The sequence below is a fragment of the Sinocyclocheilus grahami genome, unplaced genomic scaffold, assembly GCF_001515645.1.
Source record: "Sinocyclocheilus grahami isolate Dianchi unplaced genomic scaffold, SAMN03320097.WGS_v1.1 scaffold917.1, whole genome shotgun sequence".
Taxonomy (NCBI): Eukaryota; Metazoa; Chordata; class Actinopteri; order Cypriniformes; family Cyprinidae; genus Sinocyclocheilus; species Sinocyclocheilus grahami.
The window spans coordinates 240,966-256,848 of record NW_015506096.1 but is presented as its reverse complement, the minus strand read 5'-3'; the positions used below and the strand labels follow the sequence as shown (position 1 = coordinate 256,848).

Sequence of the window (15,883 nt, the reverse complement as noted above, 5' to 3'; positions counted from 1 at the left end):
TCTCCAAATGAGGAAATTAAACTACATTTAAGCATTTAATTTATTTGAGAAGCTAGAAGTATTTAATTTATTATTTGATCATTTGAGCATTTGATTTTAATTTTGTTAGGAAAAAAACTTCCATATCCAAGTTCAGCTCAACTGAGTTTAATTTAAACCAGTTTATAGCTCAAATAATACTTGTGTATTGTTTTAACAGAAGAATTAAATACGCTTACGAATTTATCTTCACATTTCTTCATTTAAATCCTTCAAAACTAAATCACCTAAAAAAAAAAAAACTAATTCACTTTCACTGTAATTGCCTCATTGTAACCTTATTTGTTTATTTTTATTTTTTAATTTACATTATGTCGATTCAGCTTAACTTCTACTGAACCTGGAATATTCTTTAAAACCAGTTGAATTTCACTCACTTTGTCACTTAGACAATACACCTAATTAATGGAAAAACAGGTTAAGTGTTGCAATGCGTCGGCAAAGCATCAACAAGTATGTTTCTGCACTTCCATGCCATAAATTACTGTGCAGCTGCTTGAAAGTAATCTTTATAAAGCACTATAAAAAATAAAGGTGACTTGACATTTCTGGCTTTGTCTGATTTATGTTTTAACATTCTATTTAAAATAATTTTTGAGGAGAATACCACCTTATTTCTGTGATAGCAGCGTACCTCTCTGATGCTGGCATCACACACTCTGATGACGTTGAGAAAGGTGGGCATAACTTGAGGCAGGAACTGCACACATTTCAATCCGAGCGATTTGAAAATGAAGGTGACGGCCTGCACCACCATGGTGTGATGATTGGACAGTGACGGGTCACGCAGGATGCGCATCAGGGTCACTATGGCAACTGCTGGGTAAAACTCGTCTAGTGGCAGGTTGCCCATGTTGACCAGCATCTCACTTGTACTGTAGTCAGCTGTTCAGAAAAACATCATCCAAAATGTCAAATGTGACAAAAGTCATTACATTTTGCATGAAGAATTTTAAGCCTTTCATTTGGTTGGTCACTTCAGAGTTTGTTGTTTGCTTACCTTATGTTTGCAATTCAGCTGTGAAACTAGTAAAGTCATATACAAAAAGTTACATTTAATACCTTTAAGATACTAAAATGCACCCTTTAGATGTAAATAGGGTACAAATGTGTATTTTTTGAAAGGGTACCGCCCCAGTGTTCCCAACACCTTTTAAAAAGTAATTTAAGGAATAAAAACATGAAGATATCAGAGCAGTTAGTAAATTGCAGGATTCGTGGTTCCACAACTACAGTACACTATGTGACCCAGGAAGCAGCGCGGCCTGCTACTGACCGCTTCCTACAGTCATAAAACTCTACCACAAATACCTCTGTTAAAAACAAACTATATATGTGTGTGAATGTGTGTATATATCTGAATGATGTAATGCAGTCATCTGTTTCCCATACACAGCAGGCCGTGCCCTAAAATATATGTGCCGTTTGATGTGGGGTTAACAGGCAATCTGGAATTGTTTGACTGCGCTTAAGGGTTTCAAGTCCTTTCATTTGGTTTACAGTAGCAGACACTGGGGTGTCTAAGGACCTGTTTCCACCTGGTATTAATATGAATTGTCAGAGATCTGATCACAAGCAGTCATCCGAGACACATTTCTGTTTCTACCTCCTGTGACCACTCACTCATTCACCTTAGAGAGCGTGCATGAAAGATGGAAATTAATGCAACATACTGCTCCATTTTGAGACAGACTATTTAAAAATTATTATTTAAAATACACTGCGCACTAAAAACGTGATGCAGAGTGCTGAACAGTCTACATGCTTATTAGGATTATTATGGTAATCTACAGACAGTGCATAAAGACGGCCAGAACCATATGCTTCTCATGATGTGCATTCTTCCCCTGATCTTGGCAGAATACTATATAAAAATATTCTGACAGTCTTTTCTGAACTAGTCAGTCCAGTCAGTAAATGAAAAGACAGGAAAAACTGTGACAGACTAAATTCAAAAGAATTGGTAACATCTCCAAGATGATTTTCAGAAATCTATCTGCAAAGCTACCTTAAAAACTATGTGCAAATGTACCTTGAATAAAAGCTGTTTTAAGGCGAAAGGTGGTCACACCAAATATTGATGTGATTTAGTAAACAGAAGTTAATAGAAATAATTACATTATTTTTGGGAACATCAAAGTGTTTCACAGTACTGTAGCTTCTAGAAATGCTGCCAAAGCTCTTATGGATTCAGTCTGTCTCAGTTTTCTTCTGTCTTCTCATGAGAGTCATAGTATGTGCTTGTATTTAAGAAATAAAATACCAGTAACAAAAGTCTTCTAAAGAAGCTACTGACCAAAATGATTCAAGATCCTGACAGCTACATATACACTTTTTTTCTGCCCATCATTAACATCACTCACTGAGCTCACCTTCAGCTCATAAAACTTCCCATTGCTCTATTATTACAATAAGAGGCTCAGCAGGCAGTTCTCTGTCTGTGAGAAGAGACTTTCTCAAAGTGGGACTAGAGTAAAAGTGCAGATCCAGACAGAGCTGCCCCAGACGGTAACCTGTACTTTATCCCTAATGCATCACTCGGGAGATATCCACACTTCCTGCAGCACGCTTCTTTATGAAGCCCTGCTGTTAAAACTATTCATTCTCTCTGCTGCGTAACAGGAGAGGGTCTGAGCTGGTGGACTCTGATACTCTGAACAACGGCCAAAGAGCCAGACACATGCCATGAGGAGCTTTAATGACTGCTTTAATGGCATCTGACTCGAAGCAGTGCATGCCTGTTGATGGCACCATCACAGTGACATACAGTATGCCATCTAAGTACCGCGAGAACGATTTGAGAGCTACTCATTTTGCGCAGCTTTCCCAGAGCAGGTGCACAAACTCTGTGGTTGACGTGTTTCACGATTGGCTGGATTCAGTGTTTATTCTTGTTTAGTGTTTATTCTGACACCTTCAGTTTCGCCAATGCTCTTAAATCTGTTTAAATAACTTAAATCTTTTTCATAAAACTATCTTGTAATCTTAATGTTATATTGTCATGTTTATCAAAACAAAACATACAAATATAGACCCTACTTTGTTACTTAAATAGTATTGATTTATGTTTAACTTTATTCTTGAACATATAGGCGCTGTATTAAGCAATACAAAAAGTATTGAATGAAAAGTGTTTCGCACATTACAGTTTCTGTTACTATGTGAAAAAGTCTAAAACGTCTGTGTATTCTACAAATATTGCATCTAAGCCACTTCATCTGTAATGAAGTACGCGAACACAGCACGAACGTTACAACAGTGAGCAAAAAATGTGCACATGATGTGCGATGAACATGATGGCTTTGTTTTCAACTCCTCCCCCAACTGCAAACGGCAAATCATGCCGATCGGTTAAATCAAGCTGCAGCCAAGTTCAAACACACCTAGTAGCATCAGGGCAATGGTGATTGGCTGATGGCACTTCAAGAGCTTGCACAGACCTAAACCCTTCACTAGCAGCATTTTGTTAACTTAGTTAACATGATCCCTTTGTTTGACTATAGATTCATGCATTTACAGTAGTTTCAACCCAATAATGACAATTTAGACTAATTTAAGACAATTGTTTGTAGAGAAAAATAATACAAACATGCTTTAACAAAAATATGAGCTTCATATTTCTGCTTTTATATCCCCAAAATGCAGAATGTCCCACAAACCTCTAGTATAAACATGTACATACATATACAACTGAAGAGCAAGACAAGATCATTTTCTGTGGTATCTAACGATATGCCATGAATGCTGTTAACTGGTATTGAAAAAAATATTTAATTAAGGTTCTGGACTGAGGATTAGCAGACACGTTTTACTTGGGCACTGTGTTCACAACAGTGGGAGAGGAAACGTCTTTATTTGATAACTGATAACTATTTGTTCTGACTTTTGCACACATGCATATGAAATAAGGAAGAGGATGAATGGGTCGAAAATGAGTGCGAAGCTGTAATGAAAACAGCACTGTAATATGATCTATTTTAATCAGGGTATGGATTTGCAAAAACATTTCCAAAGAGAAAGTCACAAAGAAAGGGATGAAATACAAAGCTTTGTGAAAGGCCAAACAATCTGAGCCAACATGTGAGCGCTCTGTGAGTTCTGGCTCTGTCTTTGGAAAGGGACATTTGTGTATGAAGATGTGCTCTGTTTGCTCTGGAGAATGTGTGTCTTAGATGAGCAAAATCTTATGTGCATCTGTAATTAATTGTGTTGATGTGAACTCACATTAATGTGATTAGAGCCCACTGTGTCTTGGCGTGCATGCTCAAACAAGTATACGGGTGCGTCTGATTACCTGAATCCTGGCTGGACTTGGACTCCGAGAGGCTGACGGCTGAAGCATCACGAGACTGGTCAATCATACCGATGTTCACCTTGTGTTTGTAGGGATCCAGAGCTCCAAGTAGACCTAACACGCGTATGGCCTAACAAAGGCGACAGAACCTCAAAATCAGTTTAAAATGCAAGAGGTTTCATATTCTAGAGCAGTGGTTCCCAACTAATGAGCTGACAAGTTGAATTAGGTTTGTTTGATTAAGCAGACAGTGTTGGGATACTCCAGGAACATGGTTGGGAACCACTATTCTAGGGTACATATTTGGCTGCGTCTGAAAGCTTAGGCATCTGACTTGTTGCCCTGCTACCCTATCAGGCAATAATTTTGCAGTCAGCGTTTGAGGATGAAGGTACCTTGTGAAACAGATTTTGGATATTTACACACAAATTGACTACTAACTGTAACTTTCAGACTCCATCTTTATGTTTAGCTCAACTGTCATGGAATGGAGAGCACAGGATTGTGGGATACCATAGGCAATGAAGGACACATCTGTATCTGTATGCTGCCTAGAAAAATTGATCAGATGAAGGTATGGCATGAGCAGGATGTGACATGAGCATTGAATTTGGACATTTTACATCCTGAGCATGTTGCCTTCCTACTTCCTTATGCAGGGCCGGACTGTAGGGGTGGGCGATATAGCCTCAAAATTATATCATGATATTTCAAAAATATTTGCGATAATGATATTTATGACGATATAGAAAAAAAAACATGGAACAACGTTTTATTGGTGATTGCAGCTGGCAGGCAGCAGCATTTATTAGTGCAAACAAAATGAAGGGCATTTTCCATCCTTTTCCAATGAGCTACTGCCATCGATGATAGACTACGTAATTCGAAGCGTAAATCTATTGTCATAAAGTGGCAGCAGCAGCTGTGTGTTCGACTTGAAGCAGACCGATCGGTGTATGACGTCAAAATACCGCAAGAGTGACTTACCCCTTATTTACCCCTAATTTACACTGCACGCATCTGCGGCGCATTTTGGCTCCGACGCAGCCACTCAAGTCAATGCTTGTGTTTACACCAGCGGAGCCACGGCACGTTTCAGGCTCTCCGCACCGCTTCGCTAAAGATATGCGCTTCGCCTATATAAATAATTAAAGGTTTTTGAACTGCACCTTCACTTCCCTTTTCTTAATTTTCCCCAATATCTCTGTCTCTTCCTCTTTTTTCTTGTACCTGTCACTTCTTCACCAGCAGGTCTATTGTTATGAACTGAAGAAATGTGTCCACCTAGTTGCAAAACAACCACCTCATTGCAATTCAAGACTAACCAGTCAAGACTAACCGATTTATGATTTATTATCGATTCATTATCGAATGACAAAATCGGAAATGATGACTTTGGTACATTGGGAAGGAAAAAATATAAAATATGAATAATAATAATAATAATAATAACAAAAAACAAACAAACAAAAAAAAACAGGGCAGCAGGCCAAATTCAGCCGCAAGGCCTGCTGCTGAGGCAGGATTTTTTCAGCTTTCAGACACAGCCTCAGTGTCCCACAAAATATTTGAAACAAATCCCATGTCCTATTTAACATAGATAGCAAGTGGTTAGATAACAAGTAGTTTTAAGCACATGATATGCATGTACACTCTTTTTTTTTTTTTTTTTTAATTACTAATTATCACACTACAGTATAATTGGCATGATCTGTTTTACTTATAACCAATTTATGGTCAAAACATTTTTTATGATTAACTATAATTACCAAAACTTAATTTTTAGCTGTGTCTCATATTTTGCATACACCCATGTTACTGCTTAATTTCCCCCATTAAAAAATAAATAAATAAAATAAAAGTATACATTGGGGCTGTGCGATATTGAAGAAAAATGCGATATGCGATATGATGATGCTTAAAGTGCCACATGCTCAGATGAAACAGTTGTTGCTGAGTCAGTTCTGTGAACTTCTATAACTATCTTCCGTCATATATTTGTATGCATGTATGTACCAAGAGTTCCTGAAAAACCACAACAAATTCCTTGTGTTTGCGCACACTTAAGCGGTGAATAAAGCTCATTCTGATTCTGATTCTAATAAGAAAGCACCCCTACAACAACTTATGAAAGTGAACGGTAGTGTTATACTCGAGCATTACATAAAAATGTCATTTTAACATTAGTGTAATCATTTTAACACGAGTTTAGGAACTGAATAATAAAAAGGAAAAATAAAAAACTGCTTAGAATTTACTCTTTGAATTCAGTATGCACTGATTCTTATTTAAGCTACAAAAGTTATTTAGGTAAGAGCAGTGAGTGATTTTCTCTTTGTCTTTTGTTTACAGCCCCAAATATTGCAAGCTGTAGCGATATGTACTATGTACATTTGCATATGTACATTTGCGATATTTCGATAATTTCGATATATTGCACAGCCCTAGTATACATTCAATTTTCTTATTTTTTATACAAATTGTGCTGACTGCATTAATCAAGCTCATTAAATAAATAAATAAATAAATAAAAATCTGTAAATTTTGGAAAAACATCACTTGAATATTGTTTGAAGCACTTCCTTTCAAATAACTGTTGCACCCACATTCGTGGAAACTGGCATTCAATGACAGGAGCCGAAATCAGTACCTCTCTCCTAATCCCCTGGTTCTGTTCTGTCTTCAGGAAGTTGAGTAGCACCTCCAGGAGAGACGGATACTTCCTGTATGGCTCCACCACATACCCAGTACTGGCTACTTGTTGACCCAGAGTCCAAAGTGCCACCTGGTGGGAGAGAAGATGATCAGTGTGTTATTGCGTTCATTAACATCTTTCATTTATTCATTTAGCAGGTGCTTTTATGCAAAGTGACTTCGTTTTTGGAGTCAGTAGGATGCAGTTAAGTGCTCACAGAATTTTTGAGTTGTTTCTTGAATATTGTCAGGGATTCGGCTGTCTGGATAGGTGTACTTGCATATTTTATGTATTTTTTTTATTTCAATACATTCTGTTTGGTCTTTAACACTGCTAAATGCGGTGTCATTAAATTAGCTTCACTATCCATTTATTAGTTTTATTAGATAGCGTTTTTAATGAGGAAAAATGATTGAGTGCTGTTTTATTGAGAAAACATCTTTTAAGATTGATCCAGAAAGTCAAATAAAGCCCCAGACACAGTTCAGAGCAGGTAAAGTATTTAGTTACATGAGCTTCTGTGAACTTCGGGTAACCTAAAACTAACTAAATCATCCAAACTCTATAACACTCCTGATTGCTGAAGCAGAATCTGACAACGTCATACCAAGAATGAAAGCCTTGTGTAAAGTTGTGTAAACATTAAAGACATTGGACTGCACCTCATAACAGTACTGTAAAACCTTTCAGACTCAAAGCATGCACTCTAGAGTGCCTCCAAATATTACTGAAATACACAAGTACATCAGACTGTTTCCATAGTTTTTTACGGAGGAAAGTGGAAAGGCGAGTGCTTTTCATTAGGGGTGCTCCGATCAGGATTATTGAGGCCGATCACCGATCGCCGATCACAGAAAACAGTATCTGCCGATACCGATCACTGATTCTGATCTTTTTAAAGCATTTTTTTAATCATTTATAACTATTTATACTCCAATCAGGATTTTTAGACATTTATTCAGGGCCTGAAAATGGGGGGAATTCTCCTCTTAGGTGACTCTTGTGAGAGGGGAAGCAGCTTTCACACAGCAGTCTGCTACTGATCCGTGGCTGTTACCACAAACACAACATTTATCCATTATTTTGATTTCAAATCCAAACGGCTTTTTCTGCATTGCAATTATTTTTTTTACACAGTACAGTAATACAATCTTTCACAGACATGTTTAAACATAATAAATATAAGCAACACATTATTCAATGCTTTTTACTTTTGCATTTAATTCTAGATTTATATTAAAATGCTCAAGCAAGTGGCAAAACATTTAAACTGCTTTTCTTACATTATCACAAACTTACCATTGACAGAAATAGTCAGCTCTACTGCCTTTCCTTTTGCATTGAAATTTTATTACAAGCAATCCTGCGGTTCATAAAGAACTTTGTTTTCCTACCTCCACGAGTGCCATCTATTATTGCCTTGTTTATCTAAAAGTGCTCTTTCCCTTTAAACCTAGCCAAAAAGCCATATGTGTTGACTCTGAAACACAGTAGACTTTAATAATATGCATTTATGGTGTAATTACTACATTTTCGTATCAATCCATTTTCATATTTACTGCAAACAATGCGCTGTTACTTTAATTCAGCACTTGCAGTGCAGCAATAGACTCGGTGTGGAAACGATCTCTGCACTGCTGTAGACGCACCGCTCCTGAACACACTGCCAGACCACAACCGTGTGCAGTGAACGGTTTAATCTGTTAACATGAGCATGGAAAAAATACACACCACATAAGCACTGCAAACGGAGTAATGTGAACCTGGCGTGGTGTGTGCGCTGCCAGTGTGCATGAGTGCACGGTCTCCAGGAGAGCGCGCGAGCGCTGAATGTTTAAACACTGGCAAGAATGAAAAAGTAATGCAGTTTATAAACTTTAGTGACGATGTGACACTGCCTTGATTGTGCAAGTGACAATTCCTGTGTCAACTGTGCAGCGTGCAGCTCGCTTATAAACAGACGCAATTGTGTGGTTATTTGAAGCCATTTGCGTATTTTGAGAGAGAGCGCGTGCGCGGTGATTCACTCACGCTGTTTGTGAAATTACGTCTCACACAAGGTTTTCAAATTACTTTATAAGTTATTTAATGAAGAAATATGACGGTGAGTACCTCACCTTCAGCATTATAATTATTTCACCAGCGCCGGACAGAGACTGAGACGGTGCCGCTGCATGTCGTGCCAAACCTCTCACGTGATTATCGGCCGATAGTGATCGGTAGCCGATCAATCGGAGCACCCCTACTTTTCATTACCCATATTGTTTTGCAAAAGACAAAAAACTAATTGCTTCACAGAGTAAAAATATAAATCTTGTGACTATAAGAACCTTAAAGTACTTTTTTTTCTTCTGTTAACAACAGCATAAACTCACCCTCCCAGGTTGAGAGAAAAAGAAAAGGTTTTAAAGCTACGATATGTTTTTGATAAAAAAATAGTAATGATAATAATAATAGCAAAATGTTATTAATGAGTGCAAAACCAAAAAAGGCTACTTTCACTTTGAAAAGACGTGCTAGCTGCGAGGAGTTTCGTCAAAGCTGATTAAAAGTGATCGAGGATTAATAATTTCTACGAATTTGATGAACCTGTGATATCTTCTTCAGGGTGAAAAAGGAAAATAAAAGCTGAAACGTTTTCACAGAACCTTGCAAAAGCAGCGTGTTACAATGGTGAGGGAAAAGCTCCGTGTAATCACATCCATACAGTTTATGATCACAACAACGTTTGTCAGGCATCTACATTGTCATCTGAGGAGATTACAAAGATTAAACAAGTGTTTTTTTAAACTCTAAAACATGAAATGTGGAGTTATCTGCTTTTGCTATAAAACAAACTTTTAATATGTAAAAAAAACATACTTTCAATGAACTTTAATTTAGTAAATTACCTGTATTTGTTTAAGTTATTATTACTTAATCAAAACAACCCAGCTGCAGTTTGATTGATATTACTTGGAATGCGCAATTTAAAAAAAAACATGATTTCTGAAAAAAAAATCGTTTTTTATCGGTTATCGTTTTTGCAAATGAAGTCCTCATATGTTAACGAGCTAAAGATTGTGACATCTAAACAATGACAACTTTTTTGCAGATTAGCTTCAATAAATGGTCAATAAACCGCTAAAGAAAAATATTTGACATATAAGAGTCATAAGAGGCAACAAGTCCAAATTTAGACATACAACATACAAAATCAATTTGCTGAAATAGGATTGAGAAAGTTTGGTTAATGCCAAATCTTTGATCACACTACCAAATGAAAAAAAAAAGTGCATAACAATGGACCAAAAGTTTAACATGGGAATGAGCAAACCTGTCTCTTAGCTAATGAAGATGAGTCCTGCAGCATGTCCATAATAATAGGGAACAGCTCATCCATCCATTTCCTCATCTCCAGTCCACTCACCTGGTACAAATTAAAGAAACAGACACACTTAACAGCATGTCAACTGAACAAATTAAATGAACTTTCAAGGGTTGAAGATATTTTGAGTGTAATATAATTTTGAGTGTGAATATAAAACTCAAGTATCGGGAAAAAACTGCTGCTAAAAAACAATCTGGAAGCAACAGTGCTTGTCCTTAAGATCACTCTGTTCTTGTAAAGCTCATTCCGATGGCTCTAATCCATTCCTTAATACCAATCGCTGTACACACACACATCTAACTATTTATCTGTTTCGGAAAACTTCAATTCACTCTTACACTTAATTCCTCTTTTCCAATCTTTGCTACCCCTACTTACGAAAGGTCCACAGATATTCTGTCTCTATGCTAGTATTCCCATCTCTCTCCTCCACAGAGCTACTCTGACGCTCCTCCGGAATGTTTGCTAAATATTGTATCTGAAAGGTACTGTAGATGATGTCAAAAGATCAGGCGAGGAAATGATCCATTACCTGAGCAAGTTCTCCAATAGTAGCTAAAACACAGATAACGACTCCAGGGTTTGGATCGGGATCTTTCAGCTTCAAGATGAGGGCCTTTGTGAAGAAGAACAATTGGAAAATCACAATTATTTAGTCTGACTTTGAGAACATCACAAAATCTAAATCCAGAAACGAGACTGGCAAGTCATTATTAGATATGGGAATCCTAATGAATTATTTTAGTGCTATTAAGTTCATTTTAAATAGAAATACAAAAAAGAAAAACATTAAATACAACAAAACTATTTTGAAAACTTGAAATGAAAAGTTCATCTTTAACAACACATTGTTACATGAATGAGTCATTCATATCATTACAGACCAATCCTACAAAATATATACATTACATCACATTATCTGACATATTTTTCTCTTTTCTACTGAAAGCCTGCGTGCTTATGTAGATTTACAGAAATTATCTAAAAATATGTAAAAATAATGTTTACAAAAGTTCATGGTGTGGATTAAACCATGACAGATTACAATTTTTTTATAAAAATAACATGTCTAACATCAGCCGGAACACTTATATTTTTCGAATCTCAACCATACAAATTATTATGACTACTATCCAAGTACAAACAAATAAACTGGAGCACAAAACTGGTCTTAAGTCGCTGGGGTATATTTGTAGCAATAGCCAAAAAAACATTGTATGGGTCAAAATGATTGATTTTTCTTTTATGCCAAAAATCATTAGGATATTAAGGAAAGATCATGTTCCATGAAGATGTTTTGTAAATTTCCTACTGTAAATATATAAAAACTTAATTTTTGATTCGCAATATGCATTGCTAAGAACTTAATTTAGACAACTTTAAAGGTGATTTTCTCAATATTTTGATTTTTTTTTGCACCCTCAGATTCCAGATTTTCAAATAGTTGTATCTCGGCCAAATATTGTCCTATCCTAACAAACCATACATCAATGGAAAGCTTATTCAGCTTTCAGATGATGTATAAATCTCAATTTTGAAAAATTGACCCTTGTGACTGGTTTTGTGGTCCAGGGTCACATTTGACAACAACCCCCAAAACACATGCAGAGAACAGAGGATGTGAGTGTACCTTGAGAATGGGCTCCATGTAGGGGCGGATGAGTCGGGGGGCATTAGACACCAGGTGACCCAGCATGCGGGCGCTCTGTTCTTTGTTTCGGCCCACGCCACTATGTTCCAACTCAGTAAGGATCTGGACAGAGTTTTATTGCATTGGAAAGCACCACAAGTTTGACATTATTCAATTTTGTAACAACAGACACATCCATAACAGATGTGTGACAAAACAGCATTTAATATTTGATCAAAACAGAGTATAATAAAAAAACAAATAAAAGTGAACTGTTTTACTGAGAGGGCAGTCGCACAATGTTAATGCTTCCATGCAATAAAACATCTGCATAAGTTGCTAGTCAACATAAATATATAAAGTTAGTTAGTTAAGTGAATTTATTGATGTGTCAGGAAAACAGACTCAGGCCAAGCTGACAAGAGCTGCAGTGAAACAAAACAGCAGATATTTCAGCAGAAAAACATTTACTGACTGCCATCTGTTGGTAGTTGAGAAAAATGGCTACAGCTCCTCTTAAAAATTCTGCAGTGCATAGACCAATTTGGAGTAGACGGCACAGTAACGTCACATGCAGCTGCGCGTGCATTGTGGTGGCAGAAATACACTGGGAACAAGTAGAGGGAAAAGGGTAAACTCCATGGAATAAGAGAAAAAAATGTATCGTTGTGCCTTTGGATGTCAGATGCAGAATGCAAATAATTTTCATAGAATACTGTCATCAAAGACGCCATTTGAAGCTAAACGCAGACATTTAAATGAACGGACTATGGATGAAACCTGCTATGATTACTTTTAAAGCATAAATTTGATTTAAACAATAAGTCTACATAATATTCATATATGCAGTTCACAGGGGACATATAGTATTAGCCCTACAGTTACAGCATGAAATAGCCAACTATTTAAACCTATAACATTTACCTATTTTTTCTCACAATTCTCAGTCAGAATTTTGAAATACAAAATCAAAATTACCTTTTTTATTCTTTTATTCCATGGCTTCTATAGACCGCTACTTTAAAACTGCCACCAGATAGGCTCCGTCCACAAAAAAACACCAGAATTGGTCTATATTTAAATGAACGGACTATGGATGAAACCTGCTATGATTACTTTTAAAGCATAAATTTGATTTAAACAATAAGTCTACATAATATTCATATATGCAGTTCACAGGGGACATATAGTATTAGCCCTACAGTTACAGCATGAAATAGCCAACTATTTAAACCTATAACATTTACCTATTTTTTCTCACAATTCTGACTTTTTTCTCGCAAATGCAAGATTATATCTCCTAGTTCAGACTTCATAACTCAATTTAACTCAACAATTGCAAGTTTGTCAATTCTGAGGGGGAAAAAATACAGAAGTGTGGGATATAAACTCTCGATTCTGAGCCGAGGGGAAAAGAGAGAATGATGAGTTATCAGAATTGTGAAATATATTCTCGGAATTGTGAGAAAAAAAGTCAGAATTTTGAAATACAAAATCAAAATTACCTTTTTTATTCTTTTATTCCATGGCTTCTATAGACCGCTACTTTAAAACTGCCACCAGATAGGCTCCGTCCACAAAAAAACACCAGAATTGGTCTATAGCACGAGTATGTACACTGTGCACAGTAAGAAGTTTATTAAAACCTACTACATTTGGCAAAATGTGCTGTATACAAGAAAGAACACTGGGTGAAATACTGTAGTCCACAATGCATTACCTGACTTTTTAAAATGTATTTCTATTTGACCTATTTTAACTCCCTGAGCCATCTACTACTTCTGTGCGGATTAAATAACTATCTTCCTATGGTCCCATTCCGTCTGAAGAAGCTATCCAGTGCCTTCGTCCACGGTGAAAGCCGATCCGGTGATCCACAGCGCAAAGTTGATGTATTCCCTCAGCGACCAGCACGGATCAGCTCCAGGCATGACGAAGCAGATATCGTCCTCTTTTGGAAGGCCAAACAAAGTAGTTTCGCTTTCACAACGAATCACACAGTGCCTTCACGACAAGGCAACAACAATACTATAGCGAGAATAAAAGTTACGCCTTCTTTCTTTGCGTGAACATTTGGGCAGCGTTATGCAAATCTTCCCACATAGTGATGTAGATATGTGGGGGCGTGTTAGAACGAGCCGTTTTAGGTAGGCGTGGCTGACTCTTAACTTTTATAAAGAATATCTCTATTTGAGACTTTAGTCTTAGCAACTTTACAGATCTTCTTTATACACCAAGAGCTTGTAACACTTCAAAGAGAAAGGAAAAATTGAAATCGCATCATATGACCCCTTTAACTATGACTTTTGCTTCAATAAACTAGTCATTTGCTTCTTATTAATAGTTAGTAAGGTAGTTGTTAAGTTTAGGTAGGAAATAGGATTAAGGGATCTAAATGATGGTCATGCAGAATAAGGCATAAATATGAGCTTTATAAGTAATAAATATGCATGCATGCGTGCATGTAATATACATAATAATAAGCAACTAGTTAATAGTGAGAATTAAAAGTGTTATTTATTGTTTAGCACTGTGGGATTGGGGGAGTGTAGGTATACTTAAGGGAGGTTCTTGTAACAGTAAGCCCTTTTTCATTTAGTAATATTTATGTGGGTGGTTTGGGGTTGATAAAGAGAGACCTTTAAAACTGTTCTTTTATTTTGAAGCATGCACTGCGGAATTCAGAAAGCCCCAAGTTTGCTCCACTGCACACTTTGTCAAATGTAGTAGGTCATCTGGGTATGTCAAATGTACAGATATATACTCAGGACGCCAGAGTGTGACTAAATGATCACATTTTGCAATCTTTTCTCGTGTTAGTGTGAATATTTTGTTAGAAGTCGTACTGGTGTCACCACAAAGTTGTCCAACTCTCTTTGATTTTAGTTGATATATGAGAAATATCAAACCATAAACACTCCAAAACCAATTAGCAAAAATGAAACAGTGCTTATCTGTTTGAAAAATTATAAATATTTAAATATATTCATAATAATTATAATACAAACTGATATTTACAATTCCTAAGCACACTTTTGGCTACTGCTTATACTTGCACTTCTGCGTTATTCTATTCCCAATACCCAGTAAGATAAGATCAGTGGTTCAAATGTGAAATTAAACAAAATATTCACTTTTATTGTTAACTGCACTTATTTCTGTAATACAATAATAACATAGTTGCTTTTATTATTAGTTCTGTCCTTACTTTTTTTTTTCCCCCCCATTTTATTCAACCTGCTCCTGCTACCAAATCAGAAGTTGGTGCCACCATCTGTACAACTTGATGCCACCAGTGTCAATACTTAATAAGTAATAAACTCTAATATGTTAGTCTGAACTATAGACTAGGGGTGCTCCGATTGATCGGCTACCAATCACTATCGGCCGATAATCACATTGGGATGTTTGATCGGCGGTCTCTAAAAAGGAGTGGCTTTCTGGCTAGGTTTAAAGGGAAAGAGCACTTTTAGATAAACAAGGCAATAATAGATGGCACTCGTGGAGGTAGGAAAACAAAGTTCTTTATGAACTGCAGGATTGCTTGTAATAAAGATTTAAATGCAAAAGTAAAGGTAGAGCTGACTATTTCTGTCAATGGTAAATTTGTGATAACGTAAGAAGAGTAGTTTAAATGTTTTGCCACTTGCTTGAGCAACTTAATATATAAATCTAGAAATGCAAAAGTAAAAAGCATTGAATGTGTTGCTTATATTTATTGTTTAAACATGTCTGTGAAAGGTTCTATTACTGTACTTTGTAAAAAAATAAAAAAAATAAAAAGAATTGCAATGCAGAAAAAGCATTTTCAGTGACAATGTTTGGATTTGAAATCAAAATAATGGATAAATGTTG

General features: G+C 36.4%; 1 protein-coding gene across 1 annotated transcript in view; it reads right to left on the bottom strand.

The window, feature by feature from the left end:
* LOC107564227 (serine/threonine-protein kinase mTOR) overlaps positions 1–15,883 on the bottom strand; it is a 181,439-nt gene that overhangs the window by 149,515 nt on the left and 16,041 nt on the right. Inside the window, exons 14-19 of the mRNA XM_016249242.1 lie at positions 12,029–12,151; positions 10,931–11,014; positions 10,345–10,437; positions 6,984–7,118; positions 4,334–4,463; positions 674–924 (exon numbers count right to left, since the gene is read on the bottom strand). Coding sequence (XP_016104728.1) covers positions 674–924; positions 4,334–4,463; positions 6,984–7,118; positions 10,345–10,437; positions 10,931–11,014; positions 12,029–12,151 — 816 coding nt within the window. The remainder of the gene's footprint in view (positions 1–673; positions 925–4,333; positions 4,464–6,983; positions 7,119–10,344; positions 10,438–10,930; positions 11,015–12,028; positions 12,152–15,883) is intronic.